Here is a 22505-nt window from a genome sequence, read left to right as displayed (position 1 = left end):
AGTCCAATCTCTGGGGCCCAGGGAGGTTAAACTCAGAGTTAGTAAGAAGCAGAGCAGGATTTGAAACCAATGTCTTCTCACTCTAAACACAATGACTTGTTCAATGTACCAGGGGGGCTGTCTGCTCTAAAGTGTAACAAGGCTGATCCACTCTGGTTCACTATTCAAGAACTGCACAATAAATTTTCACATTTCATTTGTGGTTCCAAAGACCCACCTGACACCAAGTGCTGATCATAGGACCAGAGCATCACAGAATTTAGCATTAGAAGGTACCTTGCACTCCATTTGGTACAATTCCTCATTTTACAGAGGAGAAACTGGTCTCCCTGACTTGAGAAGTTAAAAAGTCTTGCTAAAGGTCACACTTGTTGGTAAGGGAAATGGATGAGTAGAATGGGTATTGCTCACTCTCACATACACATTCTCTCTCTTTCACACACTTTCTTATGTGTAAACACAAACTGCCTCTTTTCAATTAAATTTATTATAAAAAGAGGAAGAGGAAATAGGAAATAGGACCCACAAGCACCGAGTTCTAATCAAGTCTCTGACACATACTGGCTGAGTTAATCCTGGTCAAATCATATCTCTGTGTTCTAGTCAACTTAAAGACAAGAGAAAGTTGTCAATCATCCCTGGTGGAAGGATTTGAAATGAAAAACAATGACATCACAGGTCTAGTTCCTATACTTATTCATATATGAGTAGAAAGATTACAGAAATGAATAATCTTACCCAGGGCATGAGAAACAATGGGAAGAATTCTGACTTTGGAGCCCAAGGATATGACTTCAAATACCAGTTCAGCCACAGCTACTTTTGTGACCATAAGTAAGAAATCTAATCTCTCTAGGATGAGTTTACTCTTCTATTAAAGGAAGGGGCTGGGCTAGATGAGGTGTCAAATCCAAGACCACTACTGAACCAGATCAAAATGTAATTAGGAAATGCTTAATAAAATAAATGAAAATACAATATAGATAATGTACATTCGTGGTTTTCTAAATCAATGTGCCCTTCAGGGATCTATTTCTACTAGAATTTGACAACACTAACAACCTCTAATAACTTATCTATAGATCAATGATCCTATGATGTCTATAGTTGACAGAATGAATAGTAATATTTATTCCTACAGTTCATTTTTCACCTCATTCCATTGATTTTTCCAAAGTCTCTCTTCCCTAGAGCAAGGAAATGGAGGAATTGACATTTTAAGCTAAACCCACTAAATAGAAAGCTACTGGAAAATAAAAGGGAAACATCTGAAAGTCAGAGACCAAGAATAGTACCTTACTAAATTTATAGAGAATTTGAGTTTTAAAGCACCTTTCCCCATATTATCTAATTTAATCCACACAACAACTCTACAAAGAAATAAGATTTTTTATGCTCATTTACTGATTAGAAAATGGATACCCAAAAAGTTTCATCGGCTTACACAAAATCCCAGTAGTAAATGGAAAAGGCAAGAGGTAAATTAAGGTCATATGATTTTCTAAGATTTCAAGACTATTCTCATTACATACAACTTGGATTCCCAATGCCTATTCCATTTTATACATTCTTTTCTTTTTGGCTTTTTTGGAGGGGGGATGGCAGGGCATTTGGGGTTAAGTGACTTGATCAAGGTCACACTAAGTTTCTGAAGCCACATTTGTACTCAGGTCCTCCTAACTCCAGTGCTGGTGCTCTACTCATACCACCTAGCTACCCCTACCATCCATTTTGTAAGAAGAAATAGTGGGGAATCCTCGATTATATCATTTGTATATTATCACAAAAGCTCCATGTAGCAACCTATAGGGTCACTACAGGGTAACCTATTTGTACAATGGCATATCTGAAGTTTTTGATTCTTAGGCATAATTCGCCACTTTAAGAAATATCTTTAAGTTGGAGAACCTGGCACTGTACCCACCTTGCCACCTACATATACCCATATCAAAGTTTTCATAGTACTTTATTGACATACTATATTGACTTTCTTTACCGCCAACACTAACAAAACTCACAATTTAGCCATTGGGTACGTCCATTTAATTTCATTTCATCTATTCAGCTTTCATAATTAACTCCATTTTCCCATTCCTAATTGTTTTCATCCCTTCTCTGAAGCCTAAAGCTCCTTTTTACCCCCATGATATAGTCCTCCATCGTTAAACACACAAGGAAAACTTTAGCAAAGATCTTATGAAAGTTAATCCTTCCACATCGTGGGGGTTAGGAGTATGGTGCCCCCACAATCTGGAAAATCCACAAAAAATTTTTAAGCCCTCCCTTCATACCAGGGAAGTTCGAATTTTTTTTTTCTTTTAGGGGATGTTTACCATACCTTATTGTAAAATTTGGGTTAAGTATTTGGTTCCAGACTCTTAGTCATCTGGGGCCTTTGTGTTTTCATCTGCAGCATCTGCAAAACTCCCCCCAAAATTCCTATTTAATTTCTTATGCCAACCCACAATATATCAAAACTGCAATGAGGAAAGCAACAATGTAGAAGGGATAACAGTAGTTACACTATACTACTACTAATAATAATGCTGCTATTAATATTGCTATTAACTGCCTATGCAAAGGTTTAAGAAAGGATCATTTAGAAGTATAGGACTGAGTTACAAATGGAGAAAAATAGCAGAGGGGTTGGGGGTACAAGAATACATTCTGCATACAGCCATTTAAGAGAAGTAAAAATATTTAGCTTTTAGGTGGCATTATCCTGCTTAAATTGGAGTCTGGTCACTGATTTCCAGCCCCCGCCCATTACTCAAAAAGTAATACGCAACCTGATTATAACAGTGACCACTTATAAGTAAATAGAAGCAATCAATTAAAACTGTCAACATATTTAGAATATACCCAACAGATGGCTTCACAATCAGGATATCTGCATGTGCTCAATTAAATCCAGGAAAGTCTCAAATAATACTTCTGTGAATCTCTGGAGGTAATTTTTTATTTTAAATTTTATGAGGTTCATGAATAAAGACAAGAGTCATTCTGAAAATTAGAAACAGGTCCTTCTAATCCGCAGGTAGATTTCTGTTGGGTTTTTTCCCCAACAGATGAACATTTTCTCCAAATGATATGATTGAAAATTCAAGTCCTGCAGGAAGTCTTAAGGAAAGTTTAAATTCCATATACAAACATAACTAAAGTCTAAGTTCTGTAGCAAAATCAAAAGAAATAAATTTTCAATGAGATATATGAACTTAAATATCCCTACTTGATTTCATGGACAAGGAAAACTTACAAGAGATCAAAACACAGTAAGGCCCAGAGACACTCAGTGACTCAACAGCAACAGAATTTAGGATTCAGATGCTCAATCTAAAAAATTATGTATCTTTTTTAAAAGACATGCTTCAAAAATAAAGGGCATTTGTATTACTGACAGTCTATTTTAAGGAAAAAAGTGGTTTATCTGCTTTAAGGTAAGAAAGTAGTTTATTTTGTCATGATGTCGGTTCTACTTTAAGGCTATGGGTCTATGTACTCTGTATCATTTTTGGTCCTGTACCTTCTGTAATCATCTCCCCCATCCTCCTTAAGTCCCTATCCACCTAGAGACATGGGAGAGATTATTACTGCACTTATTTTTTCTCATCAAAGATTCAAAATAACAATACCCCCACCTTCTACAACCCTCCAATACAGTTCACACACTATCTTCTACATGAAGCCCTTCCTGATCCCCCCCAACCTCTAGGGTCCTCCCTGCCGACCCACCTCGGATGTTTTAACTACTTTGTACATTCGTTGTTCAATCATTGCAATAGTGTCAGACTCTTTGTGACCTTGTTGGGCTTTTCTTGGCAAAGATGTTGGAGTAGTTTGCCATTGACTTCTCCAGTTAATTTTACATAAGCGACTTGTCCAGGGTTACACCACTTGTAAATGTCTGACGATGGATTTGAACTCATAAAGATGAGTAATTCCTGATTGCAGGCCTAGCGCTCTATCTACTGCACCGATTTTTCCTCCTCAGAATGTGAGCTCATGGAGAGTAAGGGCTATTTCATCCTTTGTATTTGTACAGTACCTAGAACACCATAAATTATTACTAAATGAGGGCTGGTTGATGGAAGCGATGGACAGGTTGACTTCAGCGTACATCTACTAGTCCAATATGGCCAGAATGCAAAGTATATGAAGGGAAATAAGACTAAATGTGGCTGGAAAAGTAGTTCAGAGTCAGACTGAGATGGACTTCAAATATCAAATTTGGTAGTTTGCATTTTATGGTAAAGGAAATAGGAAGTCAATGAAAAGTTTAAAGTAGACTTCTACTAAAGAAAGTTATTTTTGGCAGCTGAGGAATGGGCAAATTTGATAGAGGGAAGACTTGGGAAATAGAGAGGATGGAGAAGCAAATGTAATATGTGCAGAAGTCTAACTGATAGTGGTAGAAGGTTATTACTGTGCTCTAGTCCAGATGTAACATGGTGACAATATAAGTGCAGAAATGAAAACAGAGGTGAGAGATGCACAGAGGTAGACTTGAAAAGACTTAAGACAACAGACTGAACCTTAAGGCAGAAGGGATAAGGAAGACTCAGAGAGAAATCTGAGATTTTGATTCTGGATAATGGGATGATGTTGACAATAGAAATAGCAAAGTCCTAAGGACAAATTATTTAACTATGGAGTCTAAAATTTTAAATGTTGAAAAGAATTCACAGTTTATCAGAGAATAGGTCCATTAGGGACAAACATGAAGTCTATATTATCAATAGAAAATTATTTTCAGTAGATTTAATGTTAAAATTCAAGTTTAATTTTATTCTGAATCAAATAACATTCTGCTAATTACATGAAAAGATGAAAATTATTCATACTTCCCACAAATTCTCATCTATTAGATGAGGTTTCCTTGGTTTAAAAAAGGTGTCTTCTGATTTTTAAACTCTAAAAAAAATAATTAATTCCCATTACTATATCCCAATAAAAATTTAGTTTGACAATTGTGTCTAATCATTCAATTCATCATTTTCCATTCAAGAAAATGCAGACACTTTTCATCTGGACAACAGACTTTTTTTAAAGGAAAAAAAAAGATGGAAAATGTCATTTACCTGATATATTTTAAATGCTATATGATTGAGAATATAATGGTAGATCATCCATAAAAACCTATTTTAAAGTCACTGTAAGTTAGTGCATTGGCCAAAAATATGTTTGTGACCTAGAAATTATCTGCAGCCTGAGATAACAAAGAAAACACATAGTCCAGATATAAGAGTAGGTACAGAATGCTTTTACAAAGTAAACAAAAACTGGGAGGGAATTTATTATGTAGGTATGTGTGTAGAGAATAGGTTCCTTCCACAACTGGCTGTATACTATAGATAAAAATAATTCCACAATACACTTCCTTCAGTTTAATATAATCTCCCACTTAGAGAATTAGTTTATTTAAATTATTTCAGGCAGTGCCATGCACTACAATAAAGTCTTAAAAGGTGGACAAATTTCCCTCAAAATAATAATGGTCTCTTCTTTTAGCTGGTGTGGGCTAACCACAAACTAAGATGCTTTTATTTATTAAACTCCATAATCTCCTATTTCTGAAGTCTCTTGAATCAAGATTGTTTTAGTCTGTCAACAAAGTCAGCCTTACTACTAGAAATCTCAGTTTTCTGACAGATCATATTACTGGAATAAAGTGAGATGAATACTAGCTAAGTAGCTGGGAGAGTTTCCATAGTAAATTGGCAAGTCTAATCCTGGATTGGGAAACAATTTTTAACCTAAAGAAACGGGTATTGTTTGCCGTACATGGACTGTTGTCTTAAATGCTTCAGGGGAGTAGAAAGGACTATCCCAAGGAATTAGATGCAAAAAGTATTTCTGGCCATAATTTCACCTGGGAAGTTTGAAGACAGGTGTCATTTTGAATGACTCTTCCTCCAATTAAAAAAAAAATCAAAGTAAATATGTCTCTGCTCCATAGAAGAATAATTTTAGGTCTTCCATTTGATCATTTAAAAGAAGTGTCATATACATACGCACTTGTATCCCCCCCAAAACTGCTGACTTTCTCTCACCGACACTGTTTGCCACACTCTGAGAGAAGTAACAACAGCTGAACCCCAACTGTGAAAGGAGAATCCTGGATAATGAAGGAAAGGGCAGCAGGACTGGGTGGTGGGAAAAGACTTAGACAATTAGCCTTGACATTGCAAAGATGTTTCTTTAAGTAATGGAAAGTGGGAATATTCAGTTTAAGCTTCCTCTGATGTTGCCAGAATAACCCCCAGCTGTTCCATGGGGCTACATAGTTATTATTGTATTTGATAGAAAACTCTGGAAATGATCACCAAGCATGCCACTGAACCAAATGGGGTGGGGAACCTGCGGCCTCGAGGCCACACATGGCTCTTTAGATCCTCAAGTACGGCCCTTTGACAAGAATGCAAACTGCACAGAACAAATCCCCTTAAGAAAAGAATTTGTTCCATAAAATATGAACTCAGTCACAAGGCCTCATCCAAGGACCTAGAAGGAGGTCACAGGTTCCCCACCCCTGGCCTAGAACAATATTACCATGGTAACTAACTTCTTTCAGTGCATCCACTTACGTAATTAGTAGTAAATAATAAAACATGGTGTGATTTTGTATTCACACACACACACACACACACACACATACACACACACACACACACACACACTTTCCCTCTCTCTCTCTCAAGTATCTATTGGACAGAATCCCAACTGCATGCATACTCTTTCGGGCTTGACATAAATATTTAATTGTTTAAATAACCAGCCTTCCTATCTGAAAGATCACACATTAACATTTTTCAGAGTTGGGTGGTGGAGTTTTTTCCATAGTACACATTAGCAGAATAATGCACAAACTGGCTGGTGTCAGGGAGGAACCCTGGGGAATGGGCGTCACAGAAACAGAAGCCAGGGACCAAGCCAACTTATCAATAATCACATCATGTGCTATGTATAAGATTTTATTTTTTAGTAAATCTTACCTAGAAAATTGAAAGTAACTGGACTATGATTCATTCAAACAGCAAGAGCAAATTACATTGTAAAAGATTTGGAAGACTATACAAATATAGGAGGCAACCAGCTGGTTCAGTGGATAGAGTGCTGGGCCTGGAGTCAGGAAGACCTGAATTCAAATTCAGCCTCAGACACTTACTAGCTGTGTGTGACTCTGGGCAAATCACATAACCCTGATTCCCTTAATCCACTGCAGAAGGAAATGGCAAACCACTCCAGTACCATTGCCATGAAAAACCCTACGGATGGTATTGATCTACAACAGTTTACAGGATCATGAAGGTTTGGACACGCCTGAACGAGGGTACAGCAAATACAAATATGCCACTTGCAGGCTTATGAAGCAACACATGAGAGACGACCTCCTTTGCCATGGCTTCCAATATTCTGGTAACATTAATGAAAAAAAGACAAATCTGAGAAACTAGAGTTTGGACAAGTCTCAACGTACGTAAGCAGGTCCTGATTTCAAATAAACATAAATTAGTTACAAGGAAGAGAGAAAGAATTGACCTGAAAATGAAATGACCCCAAATTTGTGAATGGGGAAGAGTTTTGGGTTTGTTTTTTTTCTTGGGGGGGGGGGAGGCAACACCTATTGGTATATGGAATTTCTGGTGAGCAAACTCCCTCTCCCAATGCAGAATCAGCATGTGCTATCTCTGCATTAATAGAGCAACTGAGAGATTAAGTAAGGTGGCTGATTACACAGACTGGCTACTTTCAGAGGCAGGCTGTGAATTCAGATCTTCCTGACTCGGAGCTTGGCTCTTCTATTCATGATGCTAGATGGCCTCAGTACTAAATGAACATAAATACTGACTTATAGACTCCCACGATTTGTGAACATGTTACTCCTGAATACTTAACAATACAAATGGCAAACCTGTTTTGGGGGTGGGCAGGGAGTCCCCCAAGGAATTCCAAGGATGTTTCCCAGGTTCTGTTCTCACTGGGAGTCAAGTGGTTTGTGATGGCATGAGAACACCAGAACAAGGAAAGTAGCAAGGATGGCAAAGACAATACCCAGCCACAATCCCTCCTTGGTGTATGCTGGGTGTGTCTATTGTTGAATGGATGGTTGGCACAGCTGTACCCAGAGGCACAAGCATTTCTTGAGTGGCAGAGTGCAGAACACATTTTCATGGAGAAACAATGCCATAAATGGTGATTAGTTTCTCAGGCTAGTTCATAAACAACTATTTAACTTATTATATAACAAAAGCATGGGGAAAATCATCGGAAAATGCACAAAAGAAGGAAAAGTGCTAAGAAACAAGGAAGAAGTGAAGAAGCCAAATGGGCAACAGGAGAAAGACCACAGAGAGCAGTGATATCAGATAGGTCCAATCAAAGGAGACGTAGAAGATGGATTCCTAGGTATCACGGGTTAAATAAACTTTTGTGGGCAAGCTGGCACAATAATCACTTTAAAAGACTGTGCCTATAATTCGATATGCTATGGATTTCAGACCAACTTTTAGACCATAACCCATCTATAAACTGAGGGCTTCCTGGATGGCCTGGGGAAAGTACAAGGGTGCCCCCTTTAAACAGAAAGACTGTGCCTTTAAAAAACTACAAAAACAGGAAGGAAAATCAATGTCAGTCTTAGCTGGCTAACTTTAGTAAGCTCACGAGAAATTCTCTATATACCACAATTATTCTTATTAATAATATTTAATAAATAGCGATAATAATCAATTCATTTTTTCCTTAAGTAAAAGCACTACCCGGTTGATTCAGATCTTTCCTTCTAAAAATTGCTAAGATTGAGTCATTCTAAGAGAGACCTTAAGCAAGCAATGACCAAGGGGCAGGAAAACACCCTCCCTGAGATCTAGGACTGGAATCCAAACTTCTTAACCATTAGCCTAATCCAGGGCTTCAACAGGCTTCAAACCACTCCCCTCCCCCCACTCCCACATACCAGAAAGAACAAAACCACAAAGCAGGCTTCCCAAAAGCACTTGGGGGGGGGGGGAGTTTGAAACACAGCTTGGCCAGGCCATATTAAATTTATTTCTATTCCAACCCTCAGAAGGGTCACACACAGGTAGATAAAACCGTCAAAGCTTCATTTTACAAAAACTACTACCTTCCTGTGAAAAGGCTGGGCTCGTGGTGCTTTTTTATTTTTTCCCTCTTCGGATCTAATGGTCAGTTAATACTCAAAGCACAACCTGTTAGGCATCATTAAGAAAGCTAAGCAGAAGTCTGCACCCTATCTTGTTTTAGAACAAAGTCAACTTCCCTTAGTTTCTCTAATGAGATCCTGCTCTCACTAGAAAACTGTCTAACTTCAATGAGGATTTTTTTTTCTTTCCTTGTTTCTGTTGGGGGAGAGAAAAAAAACAAAAAGGAGGGTTTCATGTGCTCAGTTACTCTACAGGGTTGCTGTCTTAAGGAGAAAAGGCTAGGGGCAGGTTTCTCCTCCACGAAAGAGCAAGAGATGCCTTCAAGATCAGTCTAAGTTCTGCCACAGCCAGTGCTTTTGATTCTCACTGTTCCTGATGTCCGAGTTCCTTTCTTTCCTTTCTTCCCCCTCTCTCTAACTTTCCTAGGAACAGAACAGAAAAGCAGGAGGGACAGCAGCAGCTGCCAGGGAGGGGAGAAGACAAATACAAAAGCCCTTTCAGCAGCAAATTTCTTCACTCCCCTAACTGGGCCTCCCACCAGTATCTGTTTAAGTTCCTAGCTGCCAGGAATTCTGGGCTAGCCTCAATAGAGGTAATTTGGTCCCACCACAGTCTACCACACTTCTAAAGGGCAGTTACTATTTTTCAAAAAAAAAAGTTTCATTTCTCCCATTATGGCAATATTCCTGCGTCCGGGGACTAGCTAGTCATCTTCATACAATTCTCAAGACAACCTCCTCCCCCCCCCCCCCCCCAAAGAAAATTTCCATGGCAATATAAAGAAATGTTACTGAATGTGTACAGATGATTTTACTTAAAATAAAAATGTGTCCTTACACTGAATGAATTATTGGTTAAAAATAAGGCAGATCAATAAAAAACTGCTTATTAGATTTCTGGGGATTATTACTGATTACTTGCCTAGCCAGCTCTAAATGGACCCCAAATCCCTAACAAATAACTGAAATCAGCTTCAAAACTGTCTTACTGAGCTAACTGCATTTTAAAGTCATCCTTTCCTAACAGGACCTAGCCTGATGTGGTCTTTGGCTAATCAGAACCCAAGCTCAGGAGTGCGTTATAGTAATGACTTATGTTCAAAAATGCCACAATACGCCATCTAAGGGAGTTCATTTTTTTGAAAAATAGTTTCCCAAAGCTTGTGGAACTTTTTAAAAATGAAAGCCTTTTCCTGGGACGTATTAGTACTAACAGTTAAGAATCCAGTCACAAAATAAAAGTGAAGCTACAGAATAAGTAGGAAATGTAAGTGAGAGCATTTAACAGCAATCCACTCATTAGAAAGGCAGACCTAGGCTAAACACCTCAAAATTCTCCATACAACTTCCTTCAAAGTCCACCTGAAATGTTAGCTCCTACAAGGGGCCACTGCTTATTTCCCCGATGATCAGTGCTATCCTTACCCATCCCCATCTCCTCACCATTTTGTATTTATTTTTTATACAAGCATAGGTGTGGCAACTAAATGGTACAGTGGTTAAGAGTGCTGGGTCAGCAGTCAGGAAGACCCGAGTTAAAAATCTAGCTGTGTGACCCTGGACAAATCACTTAACTTGTTTGCCTCAGTTTCCTCAACTGTAAAATGAGGATAATTTAACAACATAGTTATTGTGTGTATCAAATAAGACAATATTTGTAAAAGTAATTGACAAAGTGTCTAGAACATAGTAGGAGCTTTATAAATGCTTATTCCCTCCCCTTTCCCCTTTGTACACATAATTTGTGATCCTTAAAAGCAGGGGCTGCTTAGTTTTGTCTTTATATCCCCAGTTCCTATCACTTAGTAGAAGCTTAAGAAAAGCTTATCATTTAATTTATTAATTATTTAGTAAACAATAATATTAGTTAATCATCTATCTTATTGATTAATAGATGCTTATCAATTCATTATTTATTAATAGCAACACAAATTATTAATCTTAATTATTTATTATTAATAAATCAGTCAATAAACATTTATTAAGCACCTACTATGTGCTGGATGCTGTGCTAAGAAGTGCTAGGGGGTTCAAAGAAAGTCAAAAGACAGTTCCTGTTCTCAAGAAGCCCACAGTCTAATGGAGGAAGCGTGCAAACAATATATGGGATATGCACAAACTATATATGGGATAAACTGGAGAAAATTAACAGAGAAAAGGCACTAGAGTTTAGGGATGCTTTCTGTAGAAGGAGGCATTTTAGTATGTGAGCTAGAACCAGAAGGAAGTCACAAAGCAGAGAGGAGGACAGCAAGTGTCCCAGGCACAGGGAAACAGCCAGTGAAAATGTAGAGGCAGGAAATGGATATGTACCAGGAATGGCCAGGAGACCCATGTCACTGGATCTCAGAGTTAAAAGGGGTAAGGACAAGACTGAAAAGGTAGGAAGGGGTCAGGCAATGAAAGTCTTTGAAGGCCAAAAAGCATTTTCCATTTACCCCCCTCACCCTTTACCCCATGATAGGGAGCCACTGGACTGTGTATTGGGGGTGTCATTTTGACAACTGTGGGGAGAGCCTCAAGGCAGGTTCTATCAGCAGTCCGAGTAAGTGGTAATGACCACCTGCCCCAAAGTGTGCTGCAGGAGAACATTGTAGCAAGAGATGCTGGGAAATCCAAGGCCTTGGCTTGAATTGGATTCCCCAGATGTTAAGACACACCTCCATCACCACTACACACACACAATGACCTTGTATTTATTTACTTATTTATTAATAATTTTATATGTGTAAGTGTTCTTTCTTCAGATAAAATACGTTCTTCTTGAGGGGAAGGAGTTTCGTTTGTCTTGGTATCCCTGATGCCTGACACACAACAGCAGGTTAACAGACTGAAGTTTATTTCATTGAAATAATCCTCCCATTTTTTGAGAAATTACTTAGTTAAAAGAGAAAAGTTGCAGTGACTGTACACTGTAATGCCTAACAAGGATGTCTAACCATCTACTAAAACACCTTTGCTGCATTTTATTCCAGCAATGTATACAAGTCACTCTTATAACTTCAGCCTCCCTCTGAAGCTCACTTTGAAGTTACTTCTGAATAAATTTGAAATGGGAGGTGAATACTGTAATCTGTCAGGCAGACCAAAAACCTAAATATTCGAGGTCTCATGTTTTAAAGATCCTTCATTTATCTTTTTTTAATCCACTTTACAAAACTGACAATAGATTTTTAAAGGAGAGAGATAAAGGGGGTGTAACTTAATTATAGCTCTGAAGACAGATTCTTCAGTGGGAGTGAATATCATTTCATTCAATATTTGACTATCCAAACATTACTGGTAACATTCTGTTCTCACCAACTTCAAATGGCAAAGTTATTAGTGATCATGGATCTGTATGAACAGCTCAGTCCACAGGCCACTTAAAGAAATGTAAATCATAAAGCAATGAATACTGTTTGAGTCAAAAATTACTATCATACTTATACCCTAATTAATTACAGGATACTCCCTGGGAGGCCAATTAGGTCCTTGTTTTGTTTTTGTTTTCTAATGTGCAAAATCTTGATCTAATAGGATACTTCCTTTGGCTACACGTTCTTGGAAACCAATGCAATCTCTCCCTCTCCATCTCCTCTGCCTGGTTTCCTTCAAGTCTCAACTAAAATCCTACCTCTGCAAGCAGCCTTTCCAGTGTTCCTTAATTCCAGTGCCTTCCCTCTGTAGATCAGCTCCCATTCAAACTTGCAGATGCAGATATTTTGCCTGTATACAGAACTTACATGTTGTCTCCAATTGTAAGCTTCCTGAGGGCAGGCACTGTACATTTTTTTTTTAACCTTTCTTTGTATTCCACCAGCACCTGGCACCATGCACTGATACATAGTACTTGCTTAATAAAGCATGCACTGATACATAGTACTTGCTGATTCAGGAAAAAAAGCACTTGGGAGGCAGAGTATTTTTGAAACTTAAGTCTAAAGAGTCGACGAGAAAGGGAATTTTAAAAATACGCAACAGACTTAAAATTACTCAGGTTGCCATTTTTTAAATATGTGCATAAATGCTATAACTGCTGTAGGTACTGCGATTGGTGTTTAGAATGTACTATGATGTATTCAATTAATTAATTCATCAACAAGCATTTATTAAGCACCTCCTGAAAGTGAGGCATTGTGCTAGATATTAGGAATGCAAATATAATAAATGTCTACATGGAGGAAATGTATTAACTGTCCCTTTTTTTTTTTAACTCCATCCCATTTTGGCAGGAGTTTATAAACTAGAGTTTATGAACTTGTTAAAAAAAATTTGGTAACACTGTTTCAATGCCACTGCTTTCCTTTGTAATCCTATGTATTTTTCCCACCTTAAAATACCATTCTGATGAGCCCATAGGCTTTGCTAGACTGCCAGAGGAGTCCAAGATACAAAGAGTTAGGACCCCCTGTTTTAAAGCACAAGTCAAAAGGCAGAGGCCAGATACATCTTAGCTGGCATGCTTATTTTTAAGATCAAAAAGTTCTAAAGAGGCTCTGAATTTTTTCAAATAACCAAAGATTTTTTGAGGTAGAAGGGAGTGGATTAAAGAGAAGGTGGTATCCTGAGAGCGTCAGCAAGTTCAATTCATACTGGTGGTGGGTTTTTTTCCCCTAGTTCTCTTGCTTTCCCTTCTTTCCCTCATCCTGGACCGAATTACCTTTCTACTCAATCATATTCAAAATAGAAATTAGAGTCAGGCATACCCCGAAAGTCACAGAGGCAATTATACCTAATACTATCGTTTCCACAGCACAAAAGCAAATGTCTGTACCTCCCAGCAGATAATGAGATGATGACATGGAAAGATTCTCTAAAATATTTTAGGTTACTGATTTTACCATCTCCAGGAATGTAATCTTAATGCAGACATGGTCAAAATGTAAACAGGTTTCATGTGACTCTCTAACATAGTGAAAAAGTACCTATCTTTGCCAGCAGGAATGAAGAAACTTCTCTGCCATCACCATTGTGTGACCTTTTCTCTTCTCTGGGACCCAGTTTCCCCACACATAAAATTAGTGGGTTGGACTACATAAACACTGAAGTCTTTTCCAGTTTTAAAATAATGATCTTAAAAAATGGAATGATAACAGGACCTGTGGTTCTTTTAGCATAAAGAGGTGAGGAGATCCCTCTACCAATGGAGGCTGGAACATTTTCTGCACCTTCAGAATCTTAGAGAGAGAGTTGCCTATAATAACGAGGTAAATGACTTCCCTAACAGAACCAGGACTTGAACTTAACACTTTCGCTTCAAGACCTGCTCTTAATTCACTATGTTTCTGCTTCTCTTAAACCTCAGAATGAATGTAAATAGTAAATGTTTCTATTCTGGCCAGAAACTCTGAGGGTCTTCCCCTCCCAGTTTGATTTTTTTTTTTTTATGTCAAAGAGGTCATTCTTAGGCTCATTTCTTACCCTAGCCTTAATCACTAGATGGGCACCACCCAAGTCAAACTGAGAAAGATCTTAGGTCAAGACTCCCACTGTATCCAGGACCATCTATGGTCATCCTGATCTATATCTTGCCACTGGGTCAAGATGGCTCCAGAGGAGAAAGTGAGGACGGTGACTTTGCACAGTCCTTCCTCACTTATATCCAATTCACTTGCAAGCATGGCATCACCTCCCTGATGTTAAGGTCTTTAAGAATAAAAAACAAACAACAACACAAACCTCTAAATAGCTTAATCTAAAATGTCAAACACACGAATTTTTGTTTTTATTGGTCATCACAGGAAGATCCTTCCATTGTTTGTACCTTTGCAAAAACAGGTATAAGTACAGTTTTTCAAATCTTATATGACTATTTCAGGCTACATCATGGTATTTTTAAAACCACTGATTTGGTTTTTGTTGGTGTTTTGGGGTTGTCTTTTATGTTTGTTTCCTTGCAGTAGGAACTTCTCAGTCCCTTCAATTTATACAAGAAAAGTAGTAGTTCTGAGTTATCCTTTATAGAACAGCAATAAAAATACTCCAAGCTTGAAAGAGCAAACTAAAAAGACACTACTTGTGTAATTTAAACTGCTCAGAGAACCCAAATTAGGTCTTGATTCTATTTTTTACTTAGCTCTTAACTCTGGCCAAGCTCTTTAAATGCTTTCAATACTAATTCTGGAACTAGTATTATATAAAGATGCATTAAAGCTCTGAGACATTTCTTATGAAGGGAAAATATATGTCAGAAATAACTATACTTACGAAAAATCAAGAAAAGCCAAGTTAAAATTGTGGTCTTTTCCTGGGAACTTTGGGGGTGTTTTCTATTTTGATATTTTCCTTACAAAACCACTGCCAGTTTTAAACCGTTCACATCAGAAGACACAAATAATTTACAAATGAGCTTTTTTTTATTATTATTCATCTAATCATGCTAGATATCCCTTTTATACATAGATTTTTGGATTGGGGCTACACCATCTGAAAATATTTGGTCCATTGGAAAAATGACATTTTGCTAAGTAAAATCTAATCAAATACAGTAGAAACCATTAGAACATTTAGGTCAGACAAAAACATAACATTTTTTGTATTCTGCTGAGAAAGATGCATTACATTACTCCACTGGAAGGAGAAGACAGTAAGGTTTTATCTAGCTCAAATGAATCAGAAAAAAATAAACGCCTCTTTCAGAATGGGAAAACTTATCAAGATAATAACTAAAATAAGTAGGAATTTATAAATGTATACAAATCCAAGGCAGATGTGTTCTGAGATTACAAAACTCCCTTCTATCATTTTCCAAGTTCTCTGAATAAAGGAAATTCAAAGCCAGAGTATGAGATACACTACAAAATTCTCACTGAATCATTCTCACGGTTTATTCTGTATGATGTGGGTCAAAGAACAATTAAACTAGTTATATTTTGGATTCTTTCTCTCCAACACACTCTGTCATGAAGGCTACATTGAATAATTTTGCATTTATGTTTCAGGCAGGTATGGAATTTCTCACTGAGTCTTAAAAAGACAAGCTAAAAAAAAAAACAACCAACAATCTATCTTCCCTCCTGCAATGACGCTACTGAAAAAATTTTGAAAGTGCCTTCTCATACTTGGTACTATTGTAGCAATTATGCCTCTCATGCTCTGATAAGAATGCGTACAAGTTGGGGCGGCCAGGTAGCAGAGCGAGTCTCCAGTGTTGGGATAACCTGGGGATCGAATGCCGGGCTCAAACACTTAGCACCTACCCAGAAACACCTGGCCGTGTAACCTTGAGCAAGTTACTTAACCCCAATTGCTTAGGGGCGGCCAGGTAGTACAGCAAGGCTCCAGTGTCGGGATGACCTGGGGATCAAATCTGGGCTCAGATACTCAGCACCACACCCAGAAATAACCGTCCTTGAGCAAGTTACTTAACCCCAATTGCTTTAAAAAAAAAAAGAATGTGTACAAGTTGTCTGAAGGGGTCACAATTCTTCCCTACTAGTTTATTTCAGGTGCAAACATTGTCTCCCTTTGCCAATGGCAAACACACATATATACAATAACTGTAAAAAAAATATTCACATCAAGTTAAGGGACAAGACCTAATATGCACATATGTAAAGAAAACACCCACAATCAACACTTAAGTAGAAGTAAACTTTTTCCCCTGTTTCTAATTGAGTAAAAATAATAAGGGGTCTTACCTTTTTCTTCATCTATTTTGAAAATGCCAACGCCGGAGCCATCTCTTATAGAGTAACGAATTTCCCCATCTCGTCCTGTATCCTCATCATGGGCAGACACTGTCATCACTGATGTACCAATAGGCACGTCCTCTTTCACTAAGCCTTTATCCACAAAGCTAGAAAACAGTGGTGAATGTAGGTTCTCATTGACATCAATGACCTCGACTTCCACATAACAAGTGGAAGAAAGGGAAACTGGTTTCCCTTTGTCTTTGGCCCTGACGGTCAGGTTATAAACCTGCTTCTTCTCAAAGTCCAGCTGCTGTATGATACGAATCGCTCCACTGAGTTTGTCAACATCAAAGTTACCATCTCCATTGTCAATGAGGCTGTATCTCACTTGACTTGACTGACCAAAATCAGGATCATAGGCCTCTAACCACATGATGATAGTTCCTTCTGGGAGATCCTCCCGAACTTTCACAAGGTAATTAGATGGAATAAATCTAGGGGGGTTGTCATTCACATCTTCTAATGATACTTTCAAAAGCACAGTAGAAAACAACTGAGGTTCTACTTCAGCTTGGTCCCTGGCTTCAATCTTTAAGAAATGGACATGTTGTATTTCCCGATCCAAGGGCCCCACAACTTTAACAATACCTGTCTCACTGTCGATTGAAAATTTGTCCGTGTCTGTAAGGAGATAATATTTCACTTCTCCATTCAGTCCCAGGTCTTTATCAATGGCTTCAATCTGGATGATTTCACTATACAGCTCCCTATCTTCACTCACCTCAACAAAATAGTTATCTTGTAAAAACTCTGGTTTATTATCATTGGCATCCAAAACTTTGATGTCTAAAAGACGCCAAGCAGCTTTCTGTGGTAGCCCAAGGTCATAGACGGTAATATTCAGGGTATATTTTTCTGTTGTCTCTCGGTCAAGGGGAGATAAAACTTTTAGCATCCCTGTTTCCAAATCAATAACAAAACAGCTATCATCATTTCCCCCAGAAATAGCATAGACCAGTTTACTATTAAAACCACTGTCAAGATCGGTAGCATTCATGAATATGATATTGGCACCTACAGGGTAATTTTCTTTTACCTCAATACTAGTGGGAAGACTATTTCTAAACTGTGGTGCATGAGCATTGATGGAATGAGTGTCAAAGAAAACATCTTCAACTTCTCCCCGGTTGTGCAATCTGTTGGCCTGCAGAAGTTTCTCGGCTAGCATTTTGGCCACACCAGTCTCCTGACAATGCAAATTCACAGGTTTGCGACTGGCAGCCACGGTGATATTGATGTAAAGTGGTGTTGCAAAATTTTCTCCATCTGTAGCCGTTATCCTCAGACTATGGAAAGAAACCTTGGCTCCTAAACCCTCAACTAGAGAGTGCTTCAGTGAAAGGACCCCAGAGCTGGGGTTTAAGCTAAATAAATCAAGTTCATTTCCAGCTTCGATCTGATATCTCACCAACTGGAGTTCATCAGCATCAATAGCAGAAACCGTAGTTATTTGTTCTCCCACACCCAGGTCCCTAGGGATTGTTCCCTCACAATTTATTTTCTCAAACAATGGAGTGTTGTCATTCAAGTTATTTAGAGTGAGCGTGATAAGGGATTCAACTTCTCTCCGATAGGGCAAGCCCCAGTCTGATGCTCTGATCCTCAGGGTATAAACTCGAGGCATCAGTTCATAATCCAAGTCCTCTGAAGTACTCACAGCTCCCGTGAAATGGTTAATGACAAATGGCACATGATTTAGATTGGCAATGCTGTAGGTGACATAGCCATTTTCACCCTCATCGGGATCAATAGCAGTCACACTCATGACACTTGTCCCTATTGGTAAGTTTTCATCAAAGGATGTTTTGTAGGATGTTTGAGTAAATTCAGGGGGATTGCTGTTCGTGCTCAGGACTTTCACCAAGACTTTGGTAGACGCTTTCCTATCACTGGTTGTGACATCAAGTTCAAAATGTGATGCCTGCTGAGTCCTGACTGGGTCTAAAATAACAATGAGACCTGTATTGGGATTTATATGGAACCTTCCTTTGCCAGGAGTATTTTTAAAAACATACTTTAAGTGTGAATAATGAGGTATGGCTTTTACCATGACCAGCGGAGTGTTGGGAGGGGCAAATTCACTGATTTCTGCCCTATAAATATCCTTTTCAAACTGGACTGGCCCTGCCTTGAACCTTGGAGATGGTAAATGAATTACTTTTACAGATGAGAACTGTGGAGGATTTCCTTTATCTTTAGCCTGGAGGGTGAGATTATACCCATAGGGGTGGCTCTCCCAGTCGACTTTACCAACAGTTTTGATTTTATATTCTTTACTTCCTGGAAAAGATCTCACTGTTCGGAACTGCTGAAGGGGGTCTCCCGCCACAATGCTTAAAGAAGCTATTTCCCCATTGGGACCTTGGTCATTGTCCTCCACTGTCACAACTGCGTAAGTAGGATCCTTCTCCTGTTCTGATGGGGAAAGCGTCACTGCTGTTATCACGGGGGCAAACTCATTGGCCTGTTCTACATGAACAGTCAGTCTGGCCATGCTACTGATACCACTACTGCCATATAATTTCATTCCACGATCCACAGCAAGGATTTCCATCTCATACAGTTTAGTCTCTGCATAGTCAAGCCTGCCAGTCAAAACGACCACACCACTAGTTGGGTGAATGGCAAACATATCTGTTCTTTCTTTGAAACTGTAGTAAAATTCTCCATTGGTCCCTATATCGGCATCTGTGGCACTGACTCTTGCGATACTGGTCCTGATGATTGTATTTTCAGGAAGAGAAACACTGTAGGACGTAGGAGAAAACAAAGGTCTTAAGTCATTTGTATCCAGTACCTGTACCCTGATTTTGGTGCGGGCTTCAACATTGGTATTTTTTTCCACTGCTTTCACAGTCAATGTATAATGATCTTTAACTTCTCTATTAAGAATAGCTGTATTACCACCTTTGGTCCTTATTCTCAGAAAGCAAAAATCCCCAAGAATATACTCTTCAGCTTTGAACAGGTTCTCATTGTCCCCTGAAATAATTTTGTACCGCAATTCCCATGAGGGATTTGTGAGATAAATGCCCATCTTTACAGGATGCCCAACATAAGTCTTGGCCGCAGAGTTTTCATATACAGTGACATTATATTGAAATTGTGTAAACTGGATTATTTCAGGAGTCTGTTCAGTTCTTTGGCTTCCTTCAGTGTTTCCAAAATGCTGGAGAAGAAGTAGATGTAAAAGCATGGCCAGATGCCTACCCATGGTGTTAACAAACAGGAACCTGAAATGAAGGAAATAAACATAAATGAGTACTTTGTGGAAAAGAAATCACAGCAATGCTTTTCCTCGTTCTAAATTTTTTAAAGCTCTTCTCATCTGAATGGCATACTGCCCTCTGTATAGAGAAATACACATCTATATAAATCCCAACATAGGTCTCTTCACCATTTCAGAACCCATCGGATCTCAGCAGGCATCAAATTTTGAATCTAATACTCCAACCAGGCAGGGATAGAAGAGTAAAGGAAGAAAATGAAACCCAGAACTAAAGATGGATGCTGTAAACTTTAACTGCTTTTTTAAAAACTAGACCTACTAAAAAACTACCAAATCTTCAGATTTTAATTATCCAATTAAATAAATCATATGATCACAGGTCTAAAATTACAGAGGCCTTAATTCTAATAGGTCAAACAGGCAGTCATTGATAGAACCAGGTTTAAAATTCAGGTCTCCTCTGACTCCAAACCCAGGATTCCTTGGCTTAAGCCCTGGGCTTCAGGCTTTGTCAGTGATGGTAACCATAGATATGCAACTAGAAAGGAGTTCAGAGACCATGTGCAATAGTCTAACCTTTTAGACTGAGGCTCGGTCACAAAGGTTCTATTACATGAATCATAAAGAAGCAAATGCCCATCTCCTGACAAAGGATCAAATAAGCAGAATGTGACACGTTTTTAGACATGGCCAATAAAGGAATCCGTTTGGCTTTACTATGCACACTTGTTATAAAGGTCTTACTTTTCTCTCCTGTACAGTACTAACCTCCCCCCCCCCCCCGCCCCTACCTCTAAGGGGGCAGGGGTAGTCGATGAAAAGGAAAGATTAAATTCTTGCCAAATGAAAAAATAAAATTTCATTACAAATTCTAAAAGACTAACAATTACTATTAAAATAAATTGCCTGAATCAGACATTTTGAAATAAATGGTCAAAAATGTCATAAATTCAAATTTAACTTAATACCATTACAACACATAAAGAGATCAGACTTAAACATAAAGACTTAACCAATTAAACTAACATAGAAATCAATCTAAACAGTGGGTTTTTTTTTTCCACTAACTGCTTCAAAGTGAACAGTCTGCCATAATGATAGGTCGTAAAATTCTCTCAAATTTCATCCTAATTTTTATTGGAAGGATTAACCTCACTCTGTACAGAATATGTGTTTATTTTCTCATTTGTTACCATATAAATGTTTGAAAATACTTAAATTATATCACCAAGCCTATACAAAGGGTAATTTCTAAACTACTAACATAACAGGCCAAATGTCATAAAAACACACAAGAGAAAAAGGAAAAGGCATGCACAGCAGAGGGGTAAGTTAGTATGAGGAAACAGCTCCCCTAGGGTCACAGATGCAAATGCTGTCAACAATAACTTACTATTTACCAGGCTCATTATCATGGATAAACATTTGCTGAAGGAAGTATGGTTGGAGCTGGGGACCCAAAGACATTTTAGACATGCTTCTGACCTACAGAGATTTACCATCTAATAAGGGAGGCAGGACATTTACTCATTAGTGGAAAAATAATTTAGTAAGTGCCTACTACGGTATGTATTAGGTACTATGAGGAACTAGTACATAACATTTGTAAAAAGTAAGTAACCACATCAATGTCCTAAGTGTCAAATGAGTGGAACAGGACAGGTATTAGTACATAAGGAGAAAGGCAGAAACAATTACAAAAAGATTCATAAGGGAGAGCGGGCCATCCCTCAGGGGGCTAGGGAGAAAGTTAAGATTTTAGATAAAACAGAGAGAAGGAAGCAGGAAGTTCTTCCAGGGGGTGAAAAAGCCAAGGGCCACCCAGGTGGGATAGGGGTTATTTCAGGACACCTTTTCAAAAATACCAGAATGCTCTTCCTGGAAGGCAACACATTTTGGAAGGCAACACCGCTTCTTTTTCTTTCAAATAACAAATCCTATCATTCACTGAGTTCTTTTTTCTTCTCCCCCACCATCCCTCTTCCCCCCTCCCCCAAAAAAAACCCACCACACCCAAGTACAAGATGCCCAAGAAGACAAGGATCTTCTTTGGGCTTAATAATTGCTGGGCAGGTCAAAGTTGGACTTTTGTGAAAGATAAATGAAGATAAAAGTCTCAGGAGTCTGTTCAAAAGCCTTGCTGAAATTACGATTTTTGGTATAATGTATGTGTTTAAGCTTATTTTTCCCTAAGTTTGTTCCATTAGCTTTTTCAATAGGAGGGGGGGAAATGGACCAGAGAATTGAATAAAATTACCTCAGGACAGGAAGACTCTCTAAATAGAGGATAACCTGCTGTTGAAAGAACATGTGATACCATTTATGTAGATCAAAACTCAATACTTTAGTTGGGGCATTAAAAGCACTAATTTCACCTTAACAAGATGAAGAGAATAACTAAGTGGACAATTTCCACCTAAAATTACATGTATAAATA

At 38.3% G+C, this 22505-nt stretch overlaps 1 protein-coding gene across 3 annotated transcripts in view; it reads right to left on the bottom strand.

Annotated features, from left to right (window-relative positions):
* Positions 1 to 22505, bottom strand: part of FAT1 (FAT atypical cadherin 1) — a 170293-nt gene that overhangs the window by 132425 nt on the left and 15363 nt on the right. For all 3 annotated transcript variants that reach the window (XM_069095620.1, XM_069095638.1, XM_069095628.1), the window contains exon 2: positions 16786 to 20072. In XM_069095620.1, coding sequence (XP_068951721.1) covers positions 16786 to 20053 — 3268 coding nt within the window. In that variant the 5' untranslated portion in view covers positions 20054 to 20072. The remainder of the gene's footprint in view (positions 1 to 16785; positions 20073 to 22505) is intronic.

Source organism: Petaurus breviceps, unplaced genomic scaffold, assembly GCF_028583685.1.
Source record: "Petaurus breviceps papuanus isolate PSGF00001 unplaced genomic scaffold, PetGlider_PUasm1.0 126, whole genome shotgun sequence".
NCBI lineage: Eukaryota > Metazoa > Chordata > Mammalia > Diprotodontia > Petauridae > Petaurus > Petaurus breviceps.
This window is presented reverse-complemented; position numbering and strand designations above follow the sequence as displayed.